The sequence below is a fragment of the Chelmon rostratus genome, chromosome 7 (assembly GCF_017976325.1).
Source record: "Chelmon rostratus isolate fCheRos1 chromosome 7, fCheRos1.pri, whole genome shotgun sequence".
Classification (NCBI taxonomy): Eukaryota; Metazoa; Chordata; class Actinopteri; order Chaetodontiformes; family Chaetodontidae; genus Chelmon; species Chelmon rostratus.
The window spans coordinates 28,988,839-29,010,845 of NC_055664.1; the positions used below are offsets into that span (position 1 = coordinate 28,988,839).

Here is a 22,007-nt window from a genome sequence, read left to right on the forward strand (position 1 = left end):
GATGGCGCGTCCTGTCACTTCTGGACTGATGGACGTTTTTTTATCTTATCTGGAATCACAACAGACATCAGAGATAGATATCCTGTGTATGAGTGTGTCACATTTAACCTAAAACTATGTGTCACACTGAAAACTGTGGGGATGACATGTCAGGACGAGTCCCCCAACACTGCCCCCATCACCATCAACAGAATACTTAAGGTCTCCCAGGACCTGAAGTGGGCATCTAGCATTGACAACCAGGCCCAGCCGAGGATGCACTTCCTGTTCCAGCTCAGGAAGTTCAACCTGCCTCAGGAGCTGCTGATCCAGGTCTACTCTGCAGTCATCCGGTCTGGTCTCTGTTCATCGGCCTCCAAACAGGACAGAACAGACCACAAAGAACAGTCGCGACTGCCCTCCATTGTATGCCGGCCATGACACGTCACTGCAGACCCATCGCACCTGGACACGGCCTGTTCCACCTTCTCTCCTCTGGGAGGCGCTACAGAGCTCTGTGAACAGCCAGACACAAGAACAGTTGGTGCCCACAGACCGTCAGCCTGAGAACCAGGTAACGTCAGCCTGACAGTGACCCAGAGGTAAACCACAGAGAGTCTGTAGCGCTGTAGTCCCTAGACAGAGCTGCAGAGGGAGGTCAGGGTGCTGCTGAGGGTCTCACCTGGCTGAAGAGGCTAAAAGAAGGCGAAGCAGAGTCTCAGCCCAGTTAGGAGGGACTCAGTGTGACTGCAGCCGGGCAGGAGATCAGTCACATAATGTCCAACTGTCTCTACAAGCGTGTTTCTTTCTATCATACATGCTTTTTACATGTGAATGCTAAGTCTGACTAATGTTTATGTGCTTTTATGATGACGTCATCTGTTAACGAGCGATTAATGCTGTAGCTTCATGTATGTTCAAAGTATAAATGACTGCACGATGTTCTGGCCGAGCCACCTGAAGGACTATGATCAACTCCACTCAGGTTTCTCTTTTCACTCTTGTTGCCTACTTGGACACTGGAGTTTTTAAATCTCTTTGTTTCATGATTGTTATGTCTGTTTATATTCTCATAGTTTGCACCAACCTGCTGCTCATCGTGGTGATCTGCATGAACAGAAGCTTACATGAGCCTATGTACCTGTTCCTGTGCAGCCTGTTTGTGAATGAACTGTATGGTAGTACAGGCTTGTTTCCCTTCATTCTGCTGCAGATTCTCTCTGACGTTCACACTGTTTCTGCTTCCTGTTGCTTCCTGCAGATCTACTGTGTGCATTTCTATGGAAGTGTAGAGATATTCAGCTTAGCCGTCATGTCTTACGACAGATATGTTGCGATCTGTCATCCTCTGCAGTACAACACGCGTATGACACACAGGAAGGTTGCAGGCCTCTCTGTGTTTGTCTGGTTGTACAGCATGCTGTCGACTCTTGCCATGATGTCTTTGAGCGTCCCTCTGCAGCTGTGCGGGAACTTCATTCACAAAGTTTACTGTGACAACTACTCCATCGTCAAACTGGCGTGCTACGACACCACCGTCAACAACATCTATGGACTTGTCTACATCTTCACGGTCATCTTTGGTCTTATAATTCTGATTATTTACACGTATATCAGGATTCTTAAGGTGTGTTTTTCTGGCTCGAAGCAGACGAGGCAGAAAGCCGTCAGCACCTGCACGCCTCACCTGGCCTCCCTGCTCAACTTCTCCTTCGGCTGTTTCTTTGAAATCGTGCAGAGCAGGTTCGATATGAGCAGTTCACCCATTGTTCTGCGCATCTTTTTATCAATATACTGGCTGGCATGCCAGCCGCTCTTCAACCCTGTGATGTACGGACTGAATTTGACCAAAATCCGCATCATAATCAAAAGTCTTGGTTTTGGCAAACGAGTTTAGAAAGTGAACTGCCTGTCATCTGTCAGCTGATCTATTCATGCTTTAATACACGCAGGACTCCAGCCTGCAGTGTTTCAGCCTCCACACCCCTCTGCCTGGCTTTACTATATTTACTTATTTCTTTACAGACACATGTTGATGTCCTGCAGTCTCTGCCCTCATGCAGAAATATTAAGTCTTGATTCAGAGCAGATGTTGTGCACGTGGAGTCCTGCACAGGTAAAGATGGACTTTACTCAATAAAAGAATTTGAAATCCATATTCATGAGTCAAAAGCAGTTGAACTACTGAAGTCTTTTCTGTACATCTGTTGTTTCCATTTAAAAATAGAAGATTTACAAAGAATTCTTGAAATTACATATTATTTTGTTTAGCTTTGTTTAGTAATAATAATAATAATAATGACAATATTAAACTTTATTTATAAAAGCAAAGAGCTTCACCTAAAAGCTTTGAGTGCTTCAGATAAAGCACAACAACATAGAAAATGAATGTGTGAGATGAGACTGAAAGCCACTTGATAACGATTGTAAAAGTCAGATAGAATGAGGATGAAAAGAGAGAAAATGTGTAAGATGTCAAATAAATAAAGTTAAACATCATTGTCAAAAGCTGCAGCCTGATTTTCTCTCAGCTGCTGGAAACCTCCGATAAACCAGCAGCAGGTGATCAGTGAAGGCAACAAATAAACGACGGTCCTGGTCCAGGAAGGGCTTTGTGTACGAGGAGGAGGACCTTACAATCAGTCCTGAATCTTACAGGAAGTCAGTGCAGAGCAGCAACTGGACTAACGTGGTCTCTCCTCTTGGTTCTGGTTCAAGAGCGAGCTGCAGAGTTTTGAATGATCTGAAGTCTCTCAATGGTTGTGATTTCTAATTGGTCGAACTTCAGCTGTTGAAGCTGACGAGGACTTCATGGTTCAGTAGAGATGTACAGTTGTGTGTCATCTGCATAGAAGCAAACATTGTTCTCTCTAATGACGCCACCCAGTGGCAGCATGTATACTGAGAACAGTAATGGACCAATCAGCTCCCTGCAACCCTAAAACAGATGCCATGTTTCTCAGACACAAGACTGACGTCAAACTTTCTCCTTTTGATGTTTGAAACCAGTTTAACAGTCAGAAAGACCAACTGCTACAGACCATTGATTAAGATGTAATGATCAATCACATCAAACATCTTAAAGACCTTATTTTTTTTAAATGTTAGAAGAGGCTGTTAAATCTAGTCTGTGGATTAGGCCTCCACCTTCAGCACCCTCTAAACTTTCTACCCCCTACCCAAACCAGGGTTTGTATTCCCACCCCGCTTTTATTGGTGCAGTTGGTGAGAGGCGGTGGTAGTATAATAATATCTTAGCAGTTAGCATCGGCATCTAGCAGTTAACATTAACAGTATAGATGAATCTAGCTGTATTGTCTTCTTCTGTTCCTCTTAGCAGGTAGCGGTTAGCATTTAGCATTAGCATTAGCTAAAAGGTAGTGTCTGAACTGTATTGTCTTCCTCTGTTCTTCTTAGCGGTTAGCATTAGCATTAGCATTAGCTAAACTGTAGCATCGGTACTGGCCACTACCTGGAGCATCTCTGGGTCAGTTGAACGTGGCGGTGCTGTTTGGATTGTGTAGGAGCAGTGTGAACTGGCACTAGGGGGGGTGACTCTGGGACGCCGGAGTTCACCGCCTAGCCTCCTGGAGGTGTAGTGGGAGGCGAAACACCATTGAAGGGAGGTTTCCACCTGATGACCCCCAGAGACGTGTTAGGAATCACTGCTCTTTGGCAGGTGTAGAGGCAGATTAGAGCTCCAAGGTTCTTCACTGAGAATGAATCCTCTTTTTGAGTACAAGGATCTTGTGTTTAAATTAACTAACATCAGGGTTTTAGTCTGAGGTCACTGAGTATTTCAGTCAGAGCAGTCTCAGCTGTGGTCTGGATGTTATTTTCATTAAGAAAGGATGTGAACTCTCTTCTCCAGGGTCTTATTGATGAATGAAAGGTTGATATCAGCCTGCGGTTACAGAGTGCTTTACTATCCAGGTTCGGTTCTTTAGTGATGGTTTTATAACATCTGTTTTGAAGTCATCTGGGAAGAAACCAGTTTGTACTTAGAGTCTTCAGGACGTGACTTGAAACACCGTCAGACACCTGCTTTGTAGATGTGACAGTGAACTGTGGGTCCAGGTTTCTGACAGATTGCCCCCCCCCCCCCCCCATTTTAAAACTACCTTCCACAAGAACAGCTTACTGTGTGGAGGACGTGTGCTTCCAGGCTGGATCCCCAGAGGATCACGAGTAATGACGGTTTAATTTGATCTTATTGGACGAACATTAACCGTCATCTGACAGATTTATTGATTGGTTATGATCAGCTTTGGGGGGTATTTAATCAGGCATTCATTGTGTTTGTAAGCGCTTCACAGTGCACTGAAAGTAAAGTAACTGTACCTATTGTGATTTATTAAAACATGTTATTTGATATTAGGGCCACAGACCTTTCTGAATCTGTCAAGAAGGAGCTCAGGGCGCCCCCCCTGGAGCCAGACCCGGGAGGGAAGCTCCCCGCCGAGCGTCCAGCGTCCAGGCTCGGCCGAGCGCAGCCCGAAATAACTACACGGAGCCACCATTGTGAGAAACTGGACTCGGGTCCATTGCAAGCCAGACCGGGACCCGTGTGAGCCAAGCCTGGAATCACAACATGGTTCCAGTGATGCTGAACATCTCTTCTCTGGCAGGAAACACACTGACACCTGAGGGGGAGTGCTACCAGCTGGGTACAGTTCAGGTCTCTCAGTCTTCCCCGGCTCTGAGCGGGGCGAGGGGCAGTTTGAAGGGGTTTTTCAGCAGCCTGCACGGCGGCGCTGACGGCCTTCGATCCGTAAACCCCCGCTGTACCGCTCCATCAGGCAGCGGTTTACTTCATCCTGAGCTCCTCGGCCGTCCCGGTTTATCTGACGTCCAGACTCAGACTGGGAGACACGCGGCCGATTACTGCTCTGCGATAGTTTGGTGATGCAAACCAAACGACTCTGATCACCTGCGAGGTCGTTTCCTTCGTTTTCGTTCTGTTCATATTTTCACAGCGATGCTGAACCCTGAGAGGAGCCTCAGCAGAACGCCCTCGCTCAGTCTGTGGCGTCTTTCTTTGTGTCCTTTATAATCATTTGAGTCACAAAGGTCCAAAAGCAGAGAACATTTTCAGCATTTGCTTTTTTTGTCATGTCTCCTCTGCTGCATCCCATAATTTATTGTATTAGAGATTCAGCAAAGTGCAAACAAAGCTGATTCACTGTTCTGCCTCGTTTTCCAGTGAAGAACAGCTCCCATGATTCCATTTGTCTGTTAATGAACTTATGATGGAGCTTTTTATTGATCTGCTTTATATTCGTCACTCTGAATTAGCAGATCTACTCATGTCCAGTTCAGAAACCTCGAGCACGTCACAGGTAACATGTTGAGTCTGATGTGACACCTGGAGTCCATGAAACCTGAGCGAACGACAGAGTGAACCCTGTGACCCGTCGGCTTCCTGCGACCCGTCGGCTTCCTGCGACCCGTCAGAAACGACGTCAGGACGAGAAACATAAACACGTCCCTGATGCTGCTGTGTTCAGTAACCATGGCGACAGAAGAGCCATCTCCCATGATCCTCCTAATTGGCCCGTTAGCGGAGCTGGTTATATCCTCCAGAGTGTCCAGGCAACCACACAGTCTGTCCACGTGCTGCTGATGGAGCTGACGGAGGAGCTCCGGCGGGGCTCATTACTGACAGACGGAGGAGTAAACATGATGACATCAGCTCATGAATCATCAGCAGCCACACAAACAACTTTTTATAACATACAAACTATTTCAACATACAGCATGAAGTCTGATAGAAAAGGTCCAGATCGATCCAGTCAAACATTTAGTCTGAAAGTCTTGCTGATCCTCAGAAAGCTGACTCATCGCTTCACATCTTCCACGTTTCCCCGCTGAGCGCGTGCACGTGACCTTTGACCAGTTCTGATCTTCAGGCCCCGCCCACAGCCAACAACAGCCAACCAGAGTCTGCGTTAAAAGAAGAGCCTTGTTGGCATCTTTCGTGTGAATATCGACTGACTTCCAGAAGACTGACGCCTCATAGAAACAATGAAATCCTGAAATTGAGGAAAAGTTGCTTCAGTGGCCAAATTCATGGAGTTCAGTGCAAACGATGAAAACACTCATGGTCTGAAATGAAAAGAGTCTCAATATAAAGATAGATATATCTAAAGCTATATAGCCTAAATATAAATATATAGATGAGCCAAATATTGCCTGAATATAACTATAGATATTTATCCAGATAAATGCATTTAATACATTTAATTTCTTCAGCTTTGGACATAAATAAGCAGAATAAAGTTGATTTTCTTAATCGAACTCGTTGAAATGGAGCAGAAAGCTGAATCGCTGCGTGAATATTGTTGAGGCAGAACGCAGCATGATTTTTAAAGTAATAATAACAGCAGACTGGATTTAGTTCATCTGGAATCAGATCATGTGGAGCAGCAGAGCAGATCCCACCAGGCAGGAAGTCACAGAGCATCGGCGACATTTTTAAAATAAAACACCATGTGCAGACTTCCGACAACAGAGAAACCGGCTAACGGCACAGCATACTTACATGACGCGTCTTTTCTCTCAACTTTACCGCGTCTGTAGTTACTGCTCTCTGCCTGTAGAGGGCAGTGCAGGCTCTACACACCACTGTTCAGAGCTCGGCTCTCAGCGAGTTCAAGCTTCTGTGTATTTCTGCTTCTTCTGCAGTCGTGACACGATGAAAAGCAACTTTCTAAAGTTTCCTGGATGTGACTCCAGTTCTGTTTGAAGTCCATGTGCAGCCTCAGAGTCACTGTGGGGAGGAAAATCAAAGATCATGTCCAACATGAGTCGGTGTCGTGGGGGTGATTTCAGGGTCTCATTCACAGAAAAACACAAACAGACGGACGGCAGAGTCTGACATCAAGTCACTTCAACACAGAACCAGTTTACCATCAACACTTGTTGTTCCAAACAGGTGTTTTTGGAGCGTTCCACTTCTTTCCCAGTCTTTTGTTGCTCGTGTTTGAGACGTGTTGCTGCATCAGATTCAGGATCAGCAGATATTTACAACAGTCAGTCACTCCCATGTATTTTGTAATTGCAGGGAGGATGAGCAGGTGATCTGTGATGTACACCTTCAGACATCCTGGATTCTGATTTTCACAACTTTTCATTTGGACTTTTAAAACATGTCAGACTCAAATTATCACACGAGCAGATTTTTGAATGTCATGTCACAGATGATGCTACGAATCGAGGCTAATTAAGATAGCATCAGTTAGCTCCAGGTGAGAACAGGAGGACAGGTCACCCACCAGCCACTGAAAATTCGACCCGCCTCCAGCTTCCTCACCAGCCAATGAGGAGTTCAGGGTGCCTCGGACACTGCAGCGTCCTGTTAAAGTATGCTGAAAGTCAGACTGTGGCTTATCTTGAAGCTCTTAATTTGATCTCAGTCCATTGCTCCGGCTTTGAAAGGCGGACATTTCAGGCCAGATTCAGGTGTTTCTTGGTCACATGTCAGTCACACTCTTCCCGTTCACAGCATACTTACATCATCTACCTAACTGACGTAACTGCTAAACTGCTGTCCTCATTTGACTGCAAAACCTCTTCAAAGAAATACACACCTGGTCAAGGTGTCAAATCAGTTCGTATTTCCCTGTGAGAAAAAAATACGCCAACGTGTACAGCTGTGTTGCCACCAGGGGGCGACCAATCACAAACAGCTGCTGTCCACTGGATGTAGCGGTGTTGCTAGGCGGATTTTGAGTGTGGTTTTGCCTTTTGGCCACATGGTATTCTCTCTCTTTTAGCTCTGTTTTGGTCTCCTCCAGCTCGTTAGCTGCTACATGCGCCACTATGTTCACCAGCTGGTCTCAACTGAGACTGAACCAGAGACAGGAAGTCAAACGAGAAGAAGCATCGCAGAAACCACCTACAGTAAGAGCAGCGAGGTCGGCTGGACGACGTCCGACATTCATGAAGTCACGTTCTGCATTTCAAGGACAAACTCTGCAGTTATTCAGTTTTATTCTCAAACAGTCAAACCACCAACGACAGCATCAAAATTACAAACTAACTTTTCCAAACTCAGTGTCTCATCTGACGCTGTGATCCTCTGGGGGGGTCCAACACTCTCACGGCAGGACGGGCTGTTGGACTTCGTCTCTGCAGCCAATGGCAGCATCAAACGGAGGGTATTAAAGTGCTGAGTCAGCGTTCTGCAGGGACAGGTGGTGGGGGGGTGGACGGAGGAGTCGACAGCTGACTGTTCAGAGTGAGGAGAGACTCAGCTCACACGTTTTCTGTTATCACGTCTTCATTCTGCTGCACTGATCTGTTTTATTCTGTCTGAGGTTCAGCTGGAACACAGAGGAACCAGGACTCACATGTTGCAGGTTTTTGTACCGTGTGTGGACTCAACATGCTGAACAGATTTACAACACGACTCTGCAGAACTTGACAATACAGATCTGATGGGTATGAAGGTGGGGGTGGTGCATTCTTCTGTCGATGTGGAACAGCTCACCTGTCTGTCTGCTCAGGTGTTCTCTGACCCTTGACTCGCTTTAACACAATAACAGGGTCGGTAGTCGGACCCCCGACTCCTTCTGTTCTCTTGTCAAAGTGTCTTTGAGCTCGAATGTGACGTGATGATGTTGTTAAATGTGTGTCCCTCCATGAGATGAAGAGGGAGCAAGAAAAAGATTAAATGCATCATCATCATCATCATCATCATCCAGCTGAACTTTATGTGTCGGTGGTTTGAATTTAGGCCTGAAAGTCAAAACCAGGAAATGTTGAGCAGAAAAAAAAGGTTTTTATGCCTCGTGTACATTTCTTGTCGATAACGAGCATCAAACAAAGTTCAGAGCATCGTTCAGTCTGGAATGCAGCGTTATGCTTCATCGATGCGTTTCAGGGGGGAGTGGAAGTATCCTGATATCAGCCAGAGGACAACAGATCAATGCACAGAGCAAACACTGACAGCTGACACCTGGCTGATCGATGTTTGATCGATCATTCGTCTGTTGACTGAACAGCTCAGTAACGACGTGAACGAGTCGAGGTGGAAGCTGCTGAAGCTGTTAAAGTGTGGAGCTGATGTGGAAAACTGGGCTTCAGACAGACGTCATTGACAGGCAGAGTCCACTGATACACCTTGATGATGATGATGATGATGGTGTGTGTTTATTAATTTACAGGTTGAATAATCACATGAACAACAAGAAAGAATACAGAAGGATCACAGTAAGGAGACGTCACAGGGCGATAAGGTGTCTTATTCTGCGCAGTGCAGAACACAGACTGTCCTTTACCTCAGAGAGAAGCATGTCAAATAAAACACAGCGGGAACAAACAGACGTATAGAAAATACATAGAAATTCCTTTTGTTGAAGGTTTACATACTGGGGGAGCATGCCTCCAATGCTTCCCTCCCCTCTAAGAACACCATAAAACATCTCCACAGACTGTCAAAGACGGTTTTTACCCTTTAATGTCAAGGTGAGTTTTTCCAGTGTCAGAGAATCTGATACTTGGTTCGGTCGTGGACTTCCAGGATTTGCCTTTAGTGTGTTTGGTTTGTAACGTGCAAAGAGTAATCACAGATTTGTTTTCTTCGCTAATGTTATGGTTTGTCGGAAAGATGCAGAGAATACATATTTTGGGGTCTAATTTTAATTTTATACCTGTAACATGTAAAATCATATCCATCGCCTCGCTCCAAGAGGCCTGAATTTGTGGGCAGTCCCATAAGGATGGCACAGAAACCACAACTTTACTTTGTTCTGTTTGTTCTGCTGTGTCGTGTTCACTGTCTGCACACATGCTTTAGTCGTCTAACCCTGATCAGACCCTGATCAGACCCTGATCAGACCCTGAGACGGTCTGTCACAGCTCCGGTCTTCACCACAGGTGCTGGTTCATGTTGGTGACTCTGTAACGGCCGTCTACGAGCTTTTCTTCCGTCTCCTCCTTTTTCAGGTTGATGAAAGGAGGAGGAGGATGGAGAACGTCTCCTCGCACAAACATTTCATCCTGGATGGTTTCGATGACCTCGGAGCGCTGAGGCCCGTCCTCTTCATCCCTTTCTTCATCATGTTTGCCGTGTCGCTGTCGGCCAACTCCCTGCTGCTGTACGTCATCGTCTCTCAGAGGAGCCTCCACTCGCCGATGTGCATCCTCATCGCCGGCATGGCCTGCGTGGACCTGAGCCTCCCGCTGTTCTTCGTCCCCAACATGCTGCTGAGCTTCCTGTTTGACTGGAGGGGAATCTCTCTGATTGGCTGCCTGGTTCAGATGCACTTCATTCACTTCGTTGGAGCTTTTCAGTCCACGTTGCTGGTATGGATGGCGCTGGACCGCTACTTCGCCATCTGCACGCCGCTCTACTACCACGAACGCATGGCGTTACCCAGATTCCTCAAGTTTGTGATCCCGATTCTGATCAGAAACTTCTTCCTGAACACACTCATGGTGAGTCTGGCAGGAAAGTTGGCGTTCTGTGTTGGAAACATGATGAACCACTGTTTCTGTGAGCACATGGCGTTGGTGAGGCTGGCCTGTGGAAGCACCGCCATCAACAACCTGGTAGGGTTGCTGACCGCCTTCCTCATCCCTGTGGCCGACTTCATCTTCATCGCTGCCTCTTATGTGGTGATCTTCAGCTCCGTGCTGAGGTCGGGCAGGTCAGGGGTCAAAGCGCTCCACACCTGCATCACCCACATCCTGGTCATCACCGTCAGCCTGACCATCGCACTCGTTGCTTTCCTGTCCTATCGGATCAGAAACGGTCTTCCTGAAGCCGTTCGGGTTTTCTTCAGCACCATGTACCTGTTGTTCCCGAGCTGTTTCAACCCGATCATCTACGGGATCAGAACCACAGAGATCCGACAGCAGATCCTGAGGACGCTGACGTGCTGTCGCTTTGTCCAGACTCTTAACTTTCTTTAACCAACTGTCAAACTGCGACGGAAAAGGTTGTCAGTTCACTCAACCAACTTTGTTCCTAAACTGACACCAGGCAGAAGGATTGATCTGATGACCGGGGAGGACACAACTCAGCAAGATCACTTTAATTCATTTACCTTCATTTGGAAAAGATTTATTCATAAACTTACTCTTGCATAAGAAACGGTGGTCGATGAGGAGCATGACGTGACTCACTGCAGGTGTGAAAGACGCTGAATTCCACATATTTTTTGAAAGACATTGTTTTGTATAAAAACAGTAAAGATATTGACACTAAATGGATCATTGTTGCTCTTTATTTTCTTGAGTCTTTATTTGAACAGTGAGATGTTGTTTAGCCATGAACACCTGAGTGAAGGGGCTGTCGTAGCCGGGCAGACCCCCCCGCCATCGCTCTAAATCCAGACATGCACGATACGACCCGACCACATATGATATAACTATAAATCAAATCCTACAGTGGAACTCCTAAACCAGTTTCAGACTTGAAGGTCCTGAACTGTTCAGATGTGGTCGTGGACCTTTGTTGCACGTCGTCCGTCTCTCTCCGCTCGTTTCTGGACAAACGACTGGCGTCTTGTGTCCATGTGATTCGACCACTAGCCTTTGCGGCTTTCCCCCTCCTGCTGGCTGCTAGGTGGTATGTCTAAGTTGGTATGAACTTAAAGATAATCGCCATTGCTAATCAACTGAATCAATTGATTATTGGTATTGAGGCAGCAAAATGAGTGTGTTGCCCCCCCCACATCACCAGGACCAACATGGTCCTGACGCTAACATGTTAACGCTAACCACTGACAGCAGTGCCCCGGCTAATCCTGTGAACAGTAACAATGAATCATTAATGAATCTCTTTTCCTCTGAATGATCTGAATGATCTGAATGTGTTTGTAATAATGTGGAGCTTTGGACTAAACAAACACTGTGAAGGCGTCACTTTGGCCTCATCGTCACCACATTTCTCACTATTTTCACAATGTTTTCAAACCGAACGATCGATCGATTGATGGAGGAAATAATCAGCTGATTGATCCAGAATGAACAGAATCATTAGTTCAAATGAAGCTCAACCAGCTCCAACAGTAAAATCCTGCTTTGACATCAACGACTGAGTCATGGTATCATATAGTATAACTTATATTACTGCACTAGTACTAATGTTTAATGTAATCGGATCTTTCATATACGATGTGAGTATCATATGTGGCGTTGGTGGTATAGTGGTTAGCATAGCTGCCTTCCAAGCAGTTGACCCGGGTTCGATTCCCGGCCAACGCATCTCTTTTTAGTGTATGTTTGATAGTGGTTTTGGAACCTGGTCCAGCGACCCACTTACAGGCATTATTACATCAAATGTAGTACAGTGTACGAGTTTCAGAGACACAGAGAACGATAAATAAAACCACACTTGTGCCGAATCGGAAGTAAAAGTCAGCGTCAAATCTAATATCAACTGATCAACTCCCTCTGAGCTTTGTCGTGATTTTATCTGCCCGCGTACTTTTATTTTGAAGCAGTAGAACTGCAAACCGGAAGTGATCCGTGTCACAAACGGAAGTGATTCTTCGTGCTTTTGTGTGCCCGAAAGGCGCTGAGCGGAAACCTGTGTCCGTTACTTAGACTACAGAAACTTCAGGGATCCACAGAGTTTCTCCTCAGGCTACCAGGAGTCTCCGGGCGTCTCCGTTTCAGCTCGGGACCGGCTGCGCGTCTTATTGCCGTCATTTTGTCGCTGTGAGCTGTTAGCTGTTAGCCGGTGTTGTCTGTCATGGCGGCTGGAGGCGGCGCGGCTCCTGCGAGCGTCGGTGATGTTGAGGAGGACGCTTCACAGCTGCTGTTTCCTAAAGGTCTGTATCGTTTCACACTATTGAATGTGCTGGTTTAATCTATACCAGTTCCGGTACTGTCTTGGCGGTGTGAACGCGTCACCAGGTGTGATTCGCAGACTGCCGCTCTTCTTCGCTGACTGTCTGTGTCGTTGCAGAGTTCGAGAACGCGGAGACTCTGCTGAACTCCGAGGTCCACATGCTGCTGGAACACCGGAAGCAGCAGAACGAGAGCGCGGAGGACGAACAGGAACTGTCCGAAGTCTTCATGAAGACCCTGAACTACACAGCTCGATTCAGCCGCTTTAAGAACCGAGAGACCATCACCGCCGTGCGCAGGTGAGCCCCCCTCACGACATGTCTGCTTTCTTCTCTGCGGTCTGATCTGGATCTGACGTGCCCCTCTCTGTCTCTGGTGTGTCTTCAGTCTCCTACTGCAGAAGAAGCTCCACAAGTTCGAGTTGGCCAGTTTAGCAAATCTGTGTCCTGAAGCTGCCGAAGAGGCCAAAGCCCTGATCCCCAGGTCAGTCTGATCCACATCACATCCAGACCCCCTCATATCCAGACAGGAACCAGAGCAGGGACAGCCGGGCTGAGTGAAGGGGTTCGAACCGAGGCCGGTACTTTACTGGCCGAGTCAGGTGAAAGGTGATGAAGTGTCACTTTAAATGTGAGTGAGGAGGAAGAGGAAGAGTCCAGATCTGTGTGACAGTGTGAGGATAAACCTGGTCTAAAGACTAGTCCAGCTTCTCATTCCTTATTGTTTTCATACGCTGACCTCACTGCTCAGTCCTGCTGTCGGGGTCCTGGACCAGGTCTCTGGCTCAGTGCTGGACCTGGTCCCCGGTTCATGTGTGTTGATGATGTTAACCCCACGTGTGTGTTTTCAGTTTGGAGGGGCGGTTTGAAGACGAGGAGCTGCAGCAAATACTGGACGACATTCAGACCAAGAGAAGCTTCCAGTACTGAGACCGGGACCGGGACTGCAGCCCGGTTCTCCTGCCGGATCATCAGGTCCCTGTCCTCCCTGCAGCGCTTCATTGTTTATGAACTGAACTGATTGATCCTGATCCCTCTGGCTGGTCATGTGATCTGATGACATCACACAGGTGTCACACATTCAGGACTGAACGTTTCCTCCTGCCGTCAAATAAACTTTCTTTTTTACCTTTTTTACACGACTGCTTGTTGTTGTGATCTGTCTTTACCCCCCCCGCTGCCCTCCAGCTCCGACTGTGTCCCCCTCCAGCGTCCGTTCACCCCCTCAGTATTTCAAGAAGAAATCTCGGAGTAAAGGTGCAGTGTGGGGGGTTTATGGGGGTCTGTTGGCAGGAATAAAGGGTTGTCATCATGTTTCTGTTACCTGAGTATTAATATGTACAGAGGAAGCACCATGTTCCTGCAGAGCAGACAAACCACACACCGTCTCCAGAGGAGGACGTTAGACCTGAAGGTGTTCGCTCAGCTACAGTCTGCAGTGTCACCACTAGATGCCGCTAAATCCTTCACACTGCTGTAACAAGCCGCTTCTCCAACCTCTAGGCCACGGCCTTTTTTACACAAAACTACATTTTAAAGATTTACGTCTTCAGAAGGAACCAATGAGCTCAAAGCTGAGCCACAGACAGGAAGTCAGTGTTAAGAGACGGACACACGTGTTGGTCTGAGTCTAAATATGAGATCTGTTGGTAATAAGGAAACTGCAGAATTAAATAATTTATTTAAAATGTTGTCAGACCCTGATTGGTGCTCAGGAGTGTTTGTCCAGTGATGTCAGCAGCTTTAATGTCTGAGTGGAAACTGGTTTATGGACTGGGACCGGGTCAAATGTTGACACAGTATGTTGTGGCTGCGTTCGTGTCCTCCAGAGCCTCGGGCAGGACTCCGCTGGACGTCCTCACCATCCTCACTGTGTTCCTGCTGAACAGAGTCCTCTCGTAGTCCATCAGCTGCCTCCAGAAACCAGCGTTGGGTCGAATGAACGGCCGCTGCTCCAGAACGACTTCATGAGCCCGACGGAGGCTGAGACCTTCAGTCCTGCAAAGACAGAGACCAGCGGTCAGCTAACGGTCCTGCACTGCAAGTGAACGTCCATCTTTAGTGGAAGTAAAGAATTAACTAAATGTCCCCTGTGACCATGCAAGACAACTGAACAGGCCTGCTGGGCCACACCTCGACTTCTCGGTTTACCTCATCAGGTAGGCCATGATCAGAGCGGGGGATCGGCTCCTGCCGGCAGCGCAGTGGACCAGAGTTCCTCCCGTCTGGTTCCGATTGATCCGTTCAGCCACTGGGTCAAAGAAGTGTCTCAGGGGGGCGTGAGGCTGATCCTGGATGGGGACGTGGAGGACGTGCAGGCCGTCCAGCGGAGGGTAGGTCACGTCCTCCAGCCCGCTGGCATTAATTATGAGTGTGATATTCCTGCTGGAGAGGATGCTGGGGTTCAGAGCCGAGTCCAGACCGCTGAGGAACAGACCAGGAGACACCTGAGAGACCGACATCCCCAGCTGCAGCAAAGAAGAACATGTTTACCTGTATATATATATATATACAGTTGAAACCAGAAGTTTCCATACACTATATAAAAAGGCACATAACCTTTTTTTTCTCACCGTCTAACATTAAATCAGATTAAACTTTTCCTGTTTTTGGTCAATTAGGATGACCAAAATTATTTCTATTTGCTAAATACCAGATAATGAGTCAGAAGTTTCCATACATTTCATGAGTATTTGGTAGCATTGCCTTTAAACCCTATGACTTGGGTCAAACGTTTTGGATGTGCTTCCACAAGCTTCTCACAATAGTTTGCAGGAATTTTGGCCCATTCCTCCTGACAGAACTGGTTTGTAGGCCGCCTTGCTCGCACATGCCTTTTCACTGCCCATAGTGAAAGTAGTGAAAAACTCGTTTGTCCAAAACCGTAAATTTCTCCGTTTACTGCGACAGAAGTCAGAGGAAAAACCACCAAACCTTCAAACTCACTAGTTAGTCGGTTTCTCCTCATCGTGTCATTGATTATCTGATCCTCCCGACAAAGAAAACATTTTGTCAGAAGTGGGATTCGAACCCACGCCTCCAGGGGAGACTGCGACCTGAACGCAGCGCCTTAGACCGCTCGGCCATCCTGACACGACGCCGCAAGATGTCATGACATCAGGGATCAGACGATCGGTTCTGGTCCCTTAAAGCGGATCAATCGTTTAGTGTTGACAGAATATTACTGGAATCTGGGCGAGGAGCGACTCGGACATGTTCGGGACATGTCAGTGCGTGCGCGCTCACACACTGCGGGCCTGTGCACATACACGCACACGCAGGCCCGCAGCGCGTGTGTATGTGTCACGGGGTGATGAGTCACAGTTAAACTAGACTCAGTTTCAGTTTAGTTTTCACTCCGACAGACGGACTTTACTCCAGGTAAGAACTGCTCTGTTTCTATTGGTCGAACCCACCAGGTGCTCACAGCAGTCAGAATAACTTAATAACGCCGTCCTCACGCGCGCGCACGCGTTGGTTATATCACAGGATCGGAGACGTTTCCTCGGACGAGTGTTGTGAAGTCTTCGGCCTTCGGTTTCAGGACGTCAGCCGACAACGTGTGAAATGTCACAACAGCTGATCTGAAGTCTGTTTGGCCGATTTGTTGAGGATTCACTATTTCTGACTCGTTTCCATTTGAGTGATGATGAAGAGATTTAGTTCAGGTTTTCTATGAAGCAATTCAAAGTGAACAGAACAGAGGACACACCTCAGTCTCACCTGTTTCCTGCAATGACGCTGATGGACCTGTCAGGGCAAGTCGGTCAAAACTTCCGGCCGGCATTCTCCAGTTTTTCACAATAAAAGCTCTGACAGCCAAATTATGTTGCAACGTTTTTGACCAACAGACATGAAATTAAAAGTGTAAACATATTCAGTGGTGTGTTTCACATGAAGTATGAAATATGAAAGGTCTTTACTGCCTGTGAAGTGCTGAGTCGTGTTTGTGTCAAATTCTTACCTTAAATTAGTTTTTTCATCGGTTATTTCACAGTATTCAGCCACGTCTAAAATAATTCTCCCCTCCCGACTGGTTTTTATTGAGTTTCTTTGCACGTGTTAAATTTGACTGTATGCTTTTTGAAAATCTTAAACTGGGTGAATCCTGCAGAAACCCTGATTTAAAAACCAGTTTCTGTTCTGTTTGCGGTTCTGATGTAGAAAACCTGAAAATGCAGAATCAGAGCACAAACCAGATGGGCCAGACCCAGAAAACTGTCATCCCAAAAGTCCGGTATCACCCAACCATCCAGACCCAGACACCTGGAGACGGAGCAGGAGCCAAAGGCAGAACCGTCCAAACTCACAAGACCAGACCTGCTTCTGTACGACCCCCTCAGACTGGGACTGACAATAAGACAGTCAAGGAGAACCAGGATGCCCACAAGACCCCTCGGGTCAATCCTGCAGTGAGACCGCATCCTGATGGCGGACAAAAACAAAAACAGAGCACCCAGAAACCCGTTAAGAGACCGGTTCAGAAAGCTGCTCCAGATCCGGATCCTGCACAAACACCAGATCAGCTCTCTGACAGGGCCCCTCTCAAACCAGAGCAGGTCCCTCCAGGTCTCGGACACCAGTTGGACAGGTGGATTGTGGAGGAAGTGGAGGTTCGGACCCGCGGACAGAGGACCAATCAGGATTGGTTCATCTGGAGGAAGAACCGGATCACGGCCTCTGTGGCTCACCGCATCGCTCACAGCCGCTTTGTTCATGGCAAGAGCAAAACCCCGCCCACCTCCTACCTGGCTGCTGTCACAGGTAAGCCACACCCTCCTATGCCTGCACACAGACGGTGGTGGTTCTGGTCTCTGTGCATGTGCCTCTATGGGGACCTGAACTTCGGCATCTTAACATTTTATTGACCAAATGATCAAGAAACTAATAATCAGTGAAAGTGATCATGAAAATAATAATTAATAAGTTAATTTAAACACAAGATACTTGTGCTCAAAAAGAGGATTCATTCTCAGTGAAGAACCTTGGAGCTCTAATCTGCCTCTATACCTGCCAAAGAGCAGTGATTCCTAACACATCTCTGGGGGTCATCAGGTGGAAACCTCCCTTCAACAGTGTTTCGCCTACTTAGTCCCACTACACCTCCAGGAGGTTAGGCAGTGAACTCCGGCATCCCAGAGTCACCCCCCCTAGTGCCAGTTCACACTGCTCCTACACAATCCAAACAGCACCGCCACGTTCAACTGACCCAGGGATGCTCCAGGTAGTGGCCAGTACCGATGCTACCATTTAACTATTAGCTAATGCTAATGCTAACCGCTAGGAAGAACAGAAGAAGACAATACAGTTCCGATGCTACCATTTAGCTAATGTTACGTGCTAACCGCTACCTGCTAAGAGGAACAGAAGAAGACAATAAAGCTAGATTCACCTATACTGTTAATGTTAATTGCTAGCTACCAATACTAACTGCTAAGATACTATCATACTCTCACCGCTTTAGCTATTGTTAGCTGCTACAATGCTACCACAGGCCTAGATGCCACATGTAACTGCCGATTGCCACACTACCATCATCTACCCCTGCCTCTCACCAACTGCACCAAGAAAAAGCGGGGTGGGAATACAAACCCTGGTTCGGGTAGGGGGTAGAAAATAAAGAGGTAGAGTCAAAAGATGAAAGTCGGGATTGGATACAGACCCTTGTTCGGGTAAGGGATAGAAAATAAAGAGTGAAATCAACAGTGAAACAGCTGACCCTGCAACAAAACCTCTACACCCCACTTCAACCGGACAGACCCTGGTCTTCCATCCCCTCTGCTCAGATTCTGTCTTTAAATCTGCATACTTAGTCTTCTTCCTTTCATAAGCTGCCTCCACTGAATTTTCCCAAGGGACTGTTAACTCAATAAAATACACAGTCTTTTTACTCATGGACCATAAGACAATGTCCGGCCTCAGATTACTATAAACTATTTCCTGGGGCACAACTAGCTTTCCTCCCAAGTCGACCTGCATTTGCCAATCATCAGCCCCTACCAGGCAGCCACCTACCTGCTTTCTCCCTGACTTAGCAGCTCTATTTTTCTCCCCCTCTCGAACAAACTGCACATCTAACCTCTCCTTTCTAGAACTTCCAGTATTCACCTGCTTCCTTCTCTCCTCAATGCCTGCGGCTAAGCTTCTCAGCACCTGATTATGCCGCCATGTATACCGGCCTTGTGATAAGCTAATTCTACAACCTGACAAAATGTGCTTTTAAACTTGCTGTACCTGAGCAGAGTGGGCACGATTGATCGCCCTGTACCCAGAGACTTAGGTTCTGCGGGGTTGGCAACACATCGTATGTCGCCCCTATCAGAAATTTAATACGGCCTTCCTCCATATTCCACAGGTCCCTCCAACTAAGTTTCCTCTTCTCAACACCTTCCCAATTCAACCATTGTCCCTGTTTGGCTTGACCAACTGCTTTTGCCCCTCTTAACAACTCCTCCTGCCTACGCACCTGTTCCACTACAAGCTTTCTTTTCTCCTTTAGACCTGCTTTATTCCACACTGGTTTGCCTGGGCCAAGCCCCAAGCCTCCCCGGCCAAATTGAACATTTCCTACTATTTCTGCATGCCTAAGAGCTGCCTCTGCCTCCTGCACTGCTGCCCTTGGGTTCCATTTCCTCCCCCCAGAAGGATTCGGAACCACATTGCTAACTAACATGTCCTTACTCCCAGATAATAAAAGTTCTGTCCTAACCTTAGTGCATTTAAACTCCTCTGTTAGACTGGATACTGGCAGCTGAAGCATTCCTTTCCCATACAAAGCTACATTGCTTAAGCACCTGGGAGCACCCAACCATTTTCTAATATAAGAGCTAACTAGCCTTTCCATTCTCTCTGCTACAGATAATGGGACTTCATATACTGACATTGGCCACATTAACCTAGGATACAAGCCAAACTGCAAGCACCACAACCTCAGTTTTCCTGGGAGCCCTGATTTATCTATTCTATCCAGCCCTTCTGCAACATCCTTTCTAAATTGCACAACCTGTTCAACATCATTCAGGTCCACATTGTACCACCGTCCTAGACTCTTAACTGATTTCTCCCTAATTGTTGGGATTTCCTCACCATCTATAGCAAACTTCCTATCACTTACTTTCCCTCTGTATATTGAAATACTCCTTGACTTACTAGATGTAAATGATCAAGAAACGAATAATCAGTTAAAGTGATCATGAAAATAATAATTAATAAAGTATTAATTATTGAAATATTTGCAGATTAACTTCCTGTCGATTGATTGATCGATTGACAAAAATGTTTTGATCTTTTTATTAAAATATTTAATGATTTAAAGGGGGTCGTGACTGGGTCCAGGTTTGTTGGACCCAACACAGACCTGACTGTGGCCACAGCAGCAGGTTAGCTTGGTCCAGCTAAGGATGATGGGAAAGTATTGAGTTCTGCAGGTGTTTGCTCATAAATGAAGATCAAGGATCAATAAAGTTATTGATAGTTGTGAACATTGTTACAGCTTCACGATGATCACAACACAAACACATCAATCAAATAAAACTGAGGCTCGTTATTGGTTGGACAGTCACTGACTGGATTCTTTAACCGGCTCTGATTGGACAGGTGAGGAGCGGCGCATCCAGACCAGAGCCATGAGCTGGGGGGTCCACATGGAGGCTCAGGTGGTCCGCAGGTATCAGGTACAGTTCACCTACCTGAGTCACAATGTTGAGATGTGGAATATCAATGATGATGATGATGATGATGACGATGATGCCATCCTGCAGACACTGAAGAGCGCCGCCTTGGGCCAGTCGATCTCGGTTCAGGACTGCGGTCTGTTCATTGACGCTCGGCGGCCCTGGTTGGCTGCGAGTCCTGACGGGATTGTGACGGACAGCCAGACCGGCCAATGGCTGCTCTGCCTGGAGGTGAAGTGTCCCTACAAGCACAGACACAGACGAGTGGAGGACGCCTGCAGGGACGACCCCGCCTTCTGTCTGGAATTACAGGATGAGAACGGACGGCAGCCTGGGGGGGTAAAACATCTCAGTGTCTTTACCTTGTCTCATCCTCCTATCTGTCGTCCTTGTCCTCCTCAGACGTCCCCTCCTTGTCGCTAACATCCTCTTCTGGTTTGTCTGTCCCAGTCCCCAGCCTACAGTCTGAAGAGGTCTCACAGTTACTTCACGCAGATCCAGTGTCAGCTGGCGGTGACGGGCCTGCGGCAGGCCGACCTCGTCGTCTTCACCCTGAAAGAGACGGCCGTCGTCCCGGTGACCTTTGACCCCGACCTGTGGGAGGAAACGGTGTCCAAACTGCAGGTGTTTTACAGGGACGCCGTCCTGCCTCACCTGAGAGAGAAGACACAGCAGGACACATCAGCGGCCTGGACTGCAGAGCTGTAGAGACGCTTGCTGCTCTGTGGTGACCTCTGACCTCAGTGGAGGTGCTGGTGGTTTCTGGTTTTTGTAGAAACGCTCTCGATCTCCTGCCTCCTGGCTAACCGTATTTATTTGCTGACCTGCCCACGATAGAAGCACAAAAGTAAAAATGACCAAATCAGCAAAATCTGAGCAAGTGAACGAACTCAGGCATGGTTAGCACGCGCTGCGCTGAAACGCTGCCGGTGGAGGAGACACAGCGGGGGGGGGGGTCTCAGGGTTCGAGCAGAGAACAGATTTCATGACTGGACGTGATGATGGAGTGTGAACAGCTTCCTCAGGTTGTCAGAGTGCTCGACAGTTGTCTGTCCACCAGCTAATGTTTGTATCGTTGTCCTGAAACCCTTCAGGAGGCAGTTTATTGACTTCTTTCTGACTTCTGAACTTTATTCTTGTTGTTAATACATTTTACTGATGAAAACTCAAAGTTGTGTCTGTGTTGATTCTCAGCTTCCTGTTCAGTCTCTGATTCTTTCGTATCGTACACTTACAGCGTCCAGGCTGTGAAACACGCGTCTGCTGTTCAGACATGAAAAGTTTGATGCACGAGAACCCGCCACAGCGCGCCTGACGTCTTTCTTATTCCACACATTCCTCTTCGTCATTAAAACTTGGCGCCTAAATTACCCACAATGCACCTCTTCCTCTGACAGCTGTGTGACATTGATGTGTTATGCTAGTAGCAGCTAATGTAGCCTGTAGCTACAGAGGTCGGTCAGCTGACTTCTTTCTGACTCCACACCAACAGATTGGTTTCAGTTTCAGACTCGTTGTCTTCAGCTGACTCGAGTGACATCACACACCTGTGTGA

At 47.3% G+C, this 22,007-nt stretch overlaps 5 protein-coding genes and 2 non-coding genes across 10 annotated transcripts; 5 read left to right on the forward strand and 2 right to left on the reverse strand.

Annotated features, from left to right (window-relative positions):
• The first annotated feature begins 946 nt into the window (after positions 1-946).
• On the forward strand, positions 947-1,876 carry LOC121608682 (olfactory receptor 4D1-like). The gene has a single exon (XM_041939954.1). It carries the CDS (start codon positions 947-949, stop codon positions 1,874-1,876), a length of 930 nt encoding a protein of 309 aa, XP_041795888.1.
• A 2,694-nt stretch (positions 1,877-4,570) lies between these two features.
• Positions 4,571-10,896, forward strand: LOC121608683 (olfactory receptor 52K1-like). Its single transcript, XM_041939955.1, has 2 exons — positions 4,571-4,750; positions 9,928-10,896. The coding sequence occupies exons 1-2, from the start codon at positions 4,571-4,573 to the stop codon at positions 10,894-10,896; spliced, it is 1,149 nt and encodes a 382-aa protein (XP_041795889.1).
• A 1,224-nt stretch (positions 10,897-12,120) lies between these two features.
• On the forward strand, positions 12,121-12,192 carry trnag-ucc. The gene has a single exon. It is a non-coding gene; the product is annotated as a tRNA-Gly (tRNA).
• A 262-nt stretch (positions 12,193-12,454) lies between these two features.
• On the forward strand, positions 12,455-14,467 carry polr2d (RNA polymerase II subunit D). Its single transcript, XM_041941170.1, has 4 exons — positions 12,455-12,761; positions 12,899-13,079; positions 13,168-13,263; positions 13,631-14,467. Exons 1-4 carry the CDS (start codon positions 12,683-12,685, stop codon positions 13,707-13,709), a joined length of 435 nt encoding a protein of 144 aa, XP_041797104.1. The 5' UTR covers positions 12,455-12,682; the 3' UTR covers positions 13,710-14,467.
• Positions 14,430-16,556, reverse strand: LOC121609517 (dual specificity protein phosphatase 14). 4 transcript variants are annotated; one of them, XM_041941168.1, is made up of 3 exons: positions 16,503-16,556; positions 14,931-15,247; positions 14,430-14,777 (listed from the first exon to the last, which is right to left on the reverse strand). In XM_041941168.1, the coding sequence occupies exons 2-3, from the start codon at positions 15,239-15,241 to the stop codon at positions 14,564-14,566; spliced, it is 525 nt and encodes a 174-aa protein (XP_041797102.1). In that variant the 5' UTR covers positions 15,242-15,247; positions 16,503-16,556; the 3' UTR covers positions 14,430-14,563. The 4 variants fall into 4 exon arrangements, with proteins under 4 accessions (XP_041797102.1, XP_041797101.1, XP_041797100.1 ...); XM_041941167.1 differs by having other exon boundaries at positions 16,492-16,540; XM_041941166.1 differs by lacking the exon at positions 16,503-16,556 and adding an exon at positions 16,196-16,484.
• Positions 15,790-15,872, reverse strand: trnal-cag. Its single transcript has one exon. It is a non-coding gene; the product is annotated as a tRNA-Leu (tRNA).
• On the forward strand, positions 15,981-21,615 carry LOC121609516. Its single transcript, XM_041941165.1, has 5 exons — positions 15,981-16,160; positions 16,944-17,543; positions 20,376-20,452; positions 20,540-20,791; positions 20,903-21,615. The coding sequence occupies exons 2-5, from the start codon at positions 16,955-16,957 to the stop codon at positions 21,158-21,160; spliced, it is 1,176 nt and encodes a 391-aa protein (XP_041797099.1). The 5' UTR covers positions 15,981-16,160; positions 16,944-16,954; the 3' UTR covers positions 21,161-21,615.
• Positions 21,616-22,007: the final 392 nt, after the last annotated feature.

Excerpts from the sequence above, each read along its gene's own strand:
- LOC121608682 (XM_041939954.1), top strand. The coding sequence starts at position 947 with ATGATCAACTCCACTCAGGTTTCTCTTTTCACTCTTGTTGCCTACTTG.
- polr2d (XM_041941170.1), top strand. The coding sequence starts at position 12,683 with ATGGCGGCTGGAGGCGGCGCGGCTCCTGCGAGCGTCGGTGATGTTGAG. Across the intron at positions 12,762-12,898 it reads ACAGCTGCTGTTTCCTAAAG|AGTTCGAGAACGCGGAGACT; the intron begins GTCTGTATCGTT and ends GTGTCGTTGCAG. Across the intron at positions 13,080-13,167 it reads ACCATCACCGCCGTGCGCAG|TCTCCTACTGCAGAAGAAGC; the intron begins GTGAGCCCCCCT and ends GTGTGTCTTCAG.
- LOC121608683 (XM_041939955.1), top strand. The coding sequence starts at position 4,571 with ATGGTTCCAGTGATGCTGAACATCTCTTCTCTGGCAGGAAACACACTG. Across the intron at positions 4,751-9,927 it reads GCGCTGACGGCCTTCGATCC|GTTGATGAAAGGAGGAGGAG; the intron begins GTAAACCCCCGC and ends CTCCTTTTTCAG.
- LOC121609516 (XM_041941165.1), top strand. The coding sequence starts at position 16,955 with ATGCAGAATCAGAGCACAAACCAGATGGGCCAGACCCAGAAAACTGTC. Across the intron at positions 20,453-20,539 it reads AGGTGGTCCGCAGGTATCAG|ACACTGAAGAGCGCCGCCTT; the intron begins GTACAGTTCACC and ends GCCATCCTGCAG. Across the intron at positions 20,792-20,902 it reads ACGGACGGCAGCCTGGGGGG|TCCCCAGCCTACAGTCTGAA; the intron begins GTAAAACATCTC and ends TGTCTGTCCCAG.
- LOC121609517 (XM_041941168.1), bottom strand. The coding sequence starts at position 15,241 with ATGTCGGTCTCTCAGGTGTCTCCTGGTCTGTTCCTCAGCGGTCTGGAC. Across the intron at positions 14,778-14,930 it reads ATCATGGCCTACCTGATGAG|GACTGAAGGTCTCAGCCTCC; the intron begins GTAAACCGAGAA and ends CTGTCTTTGCAG.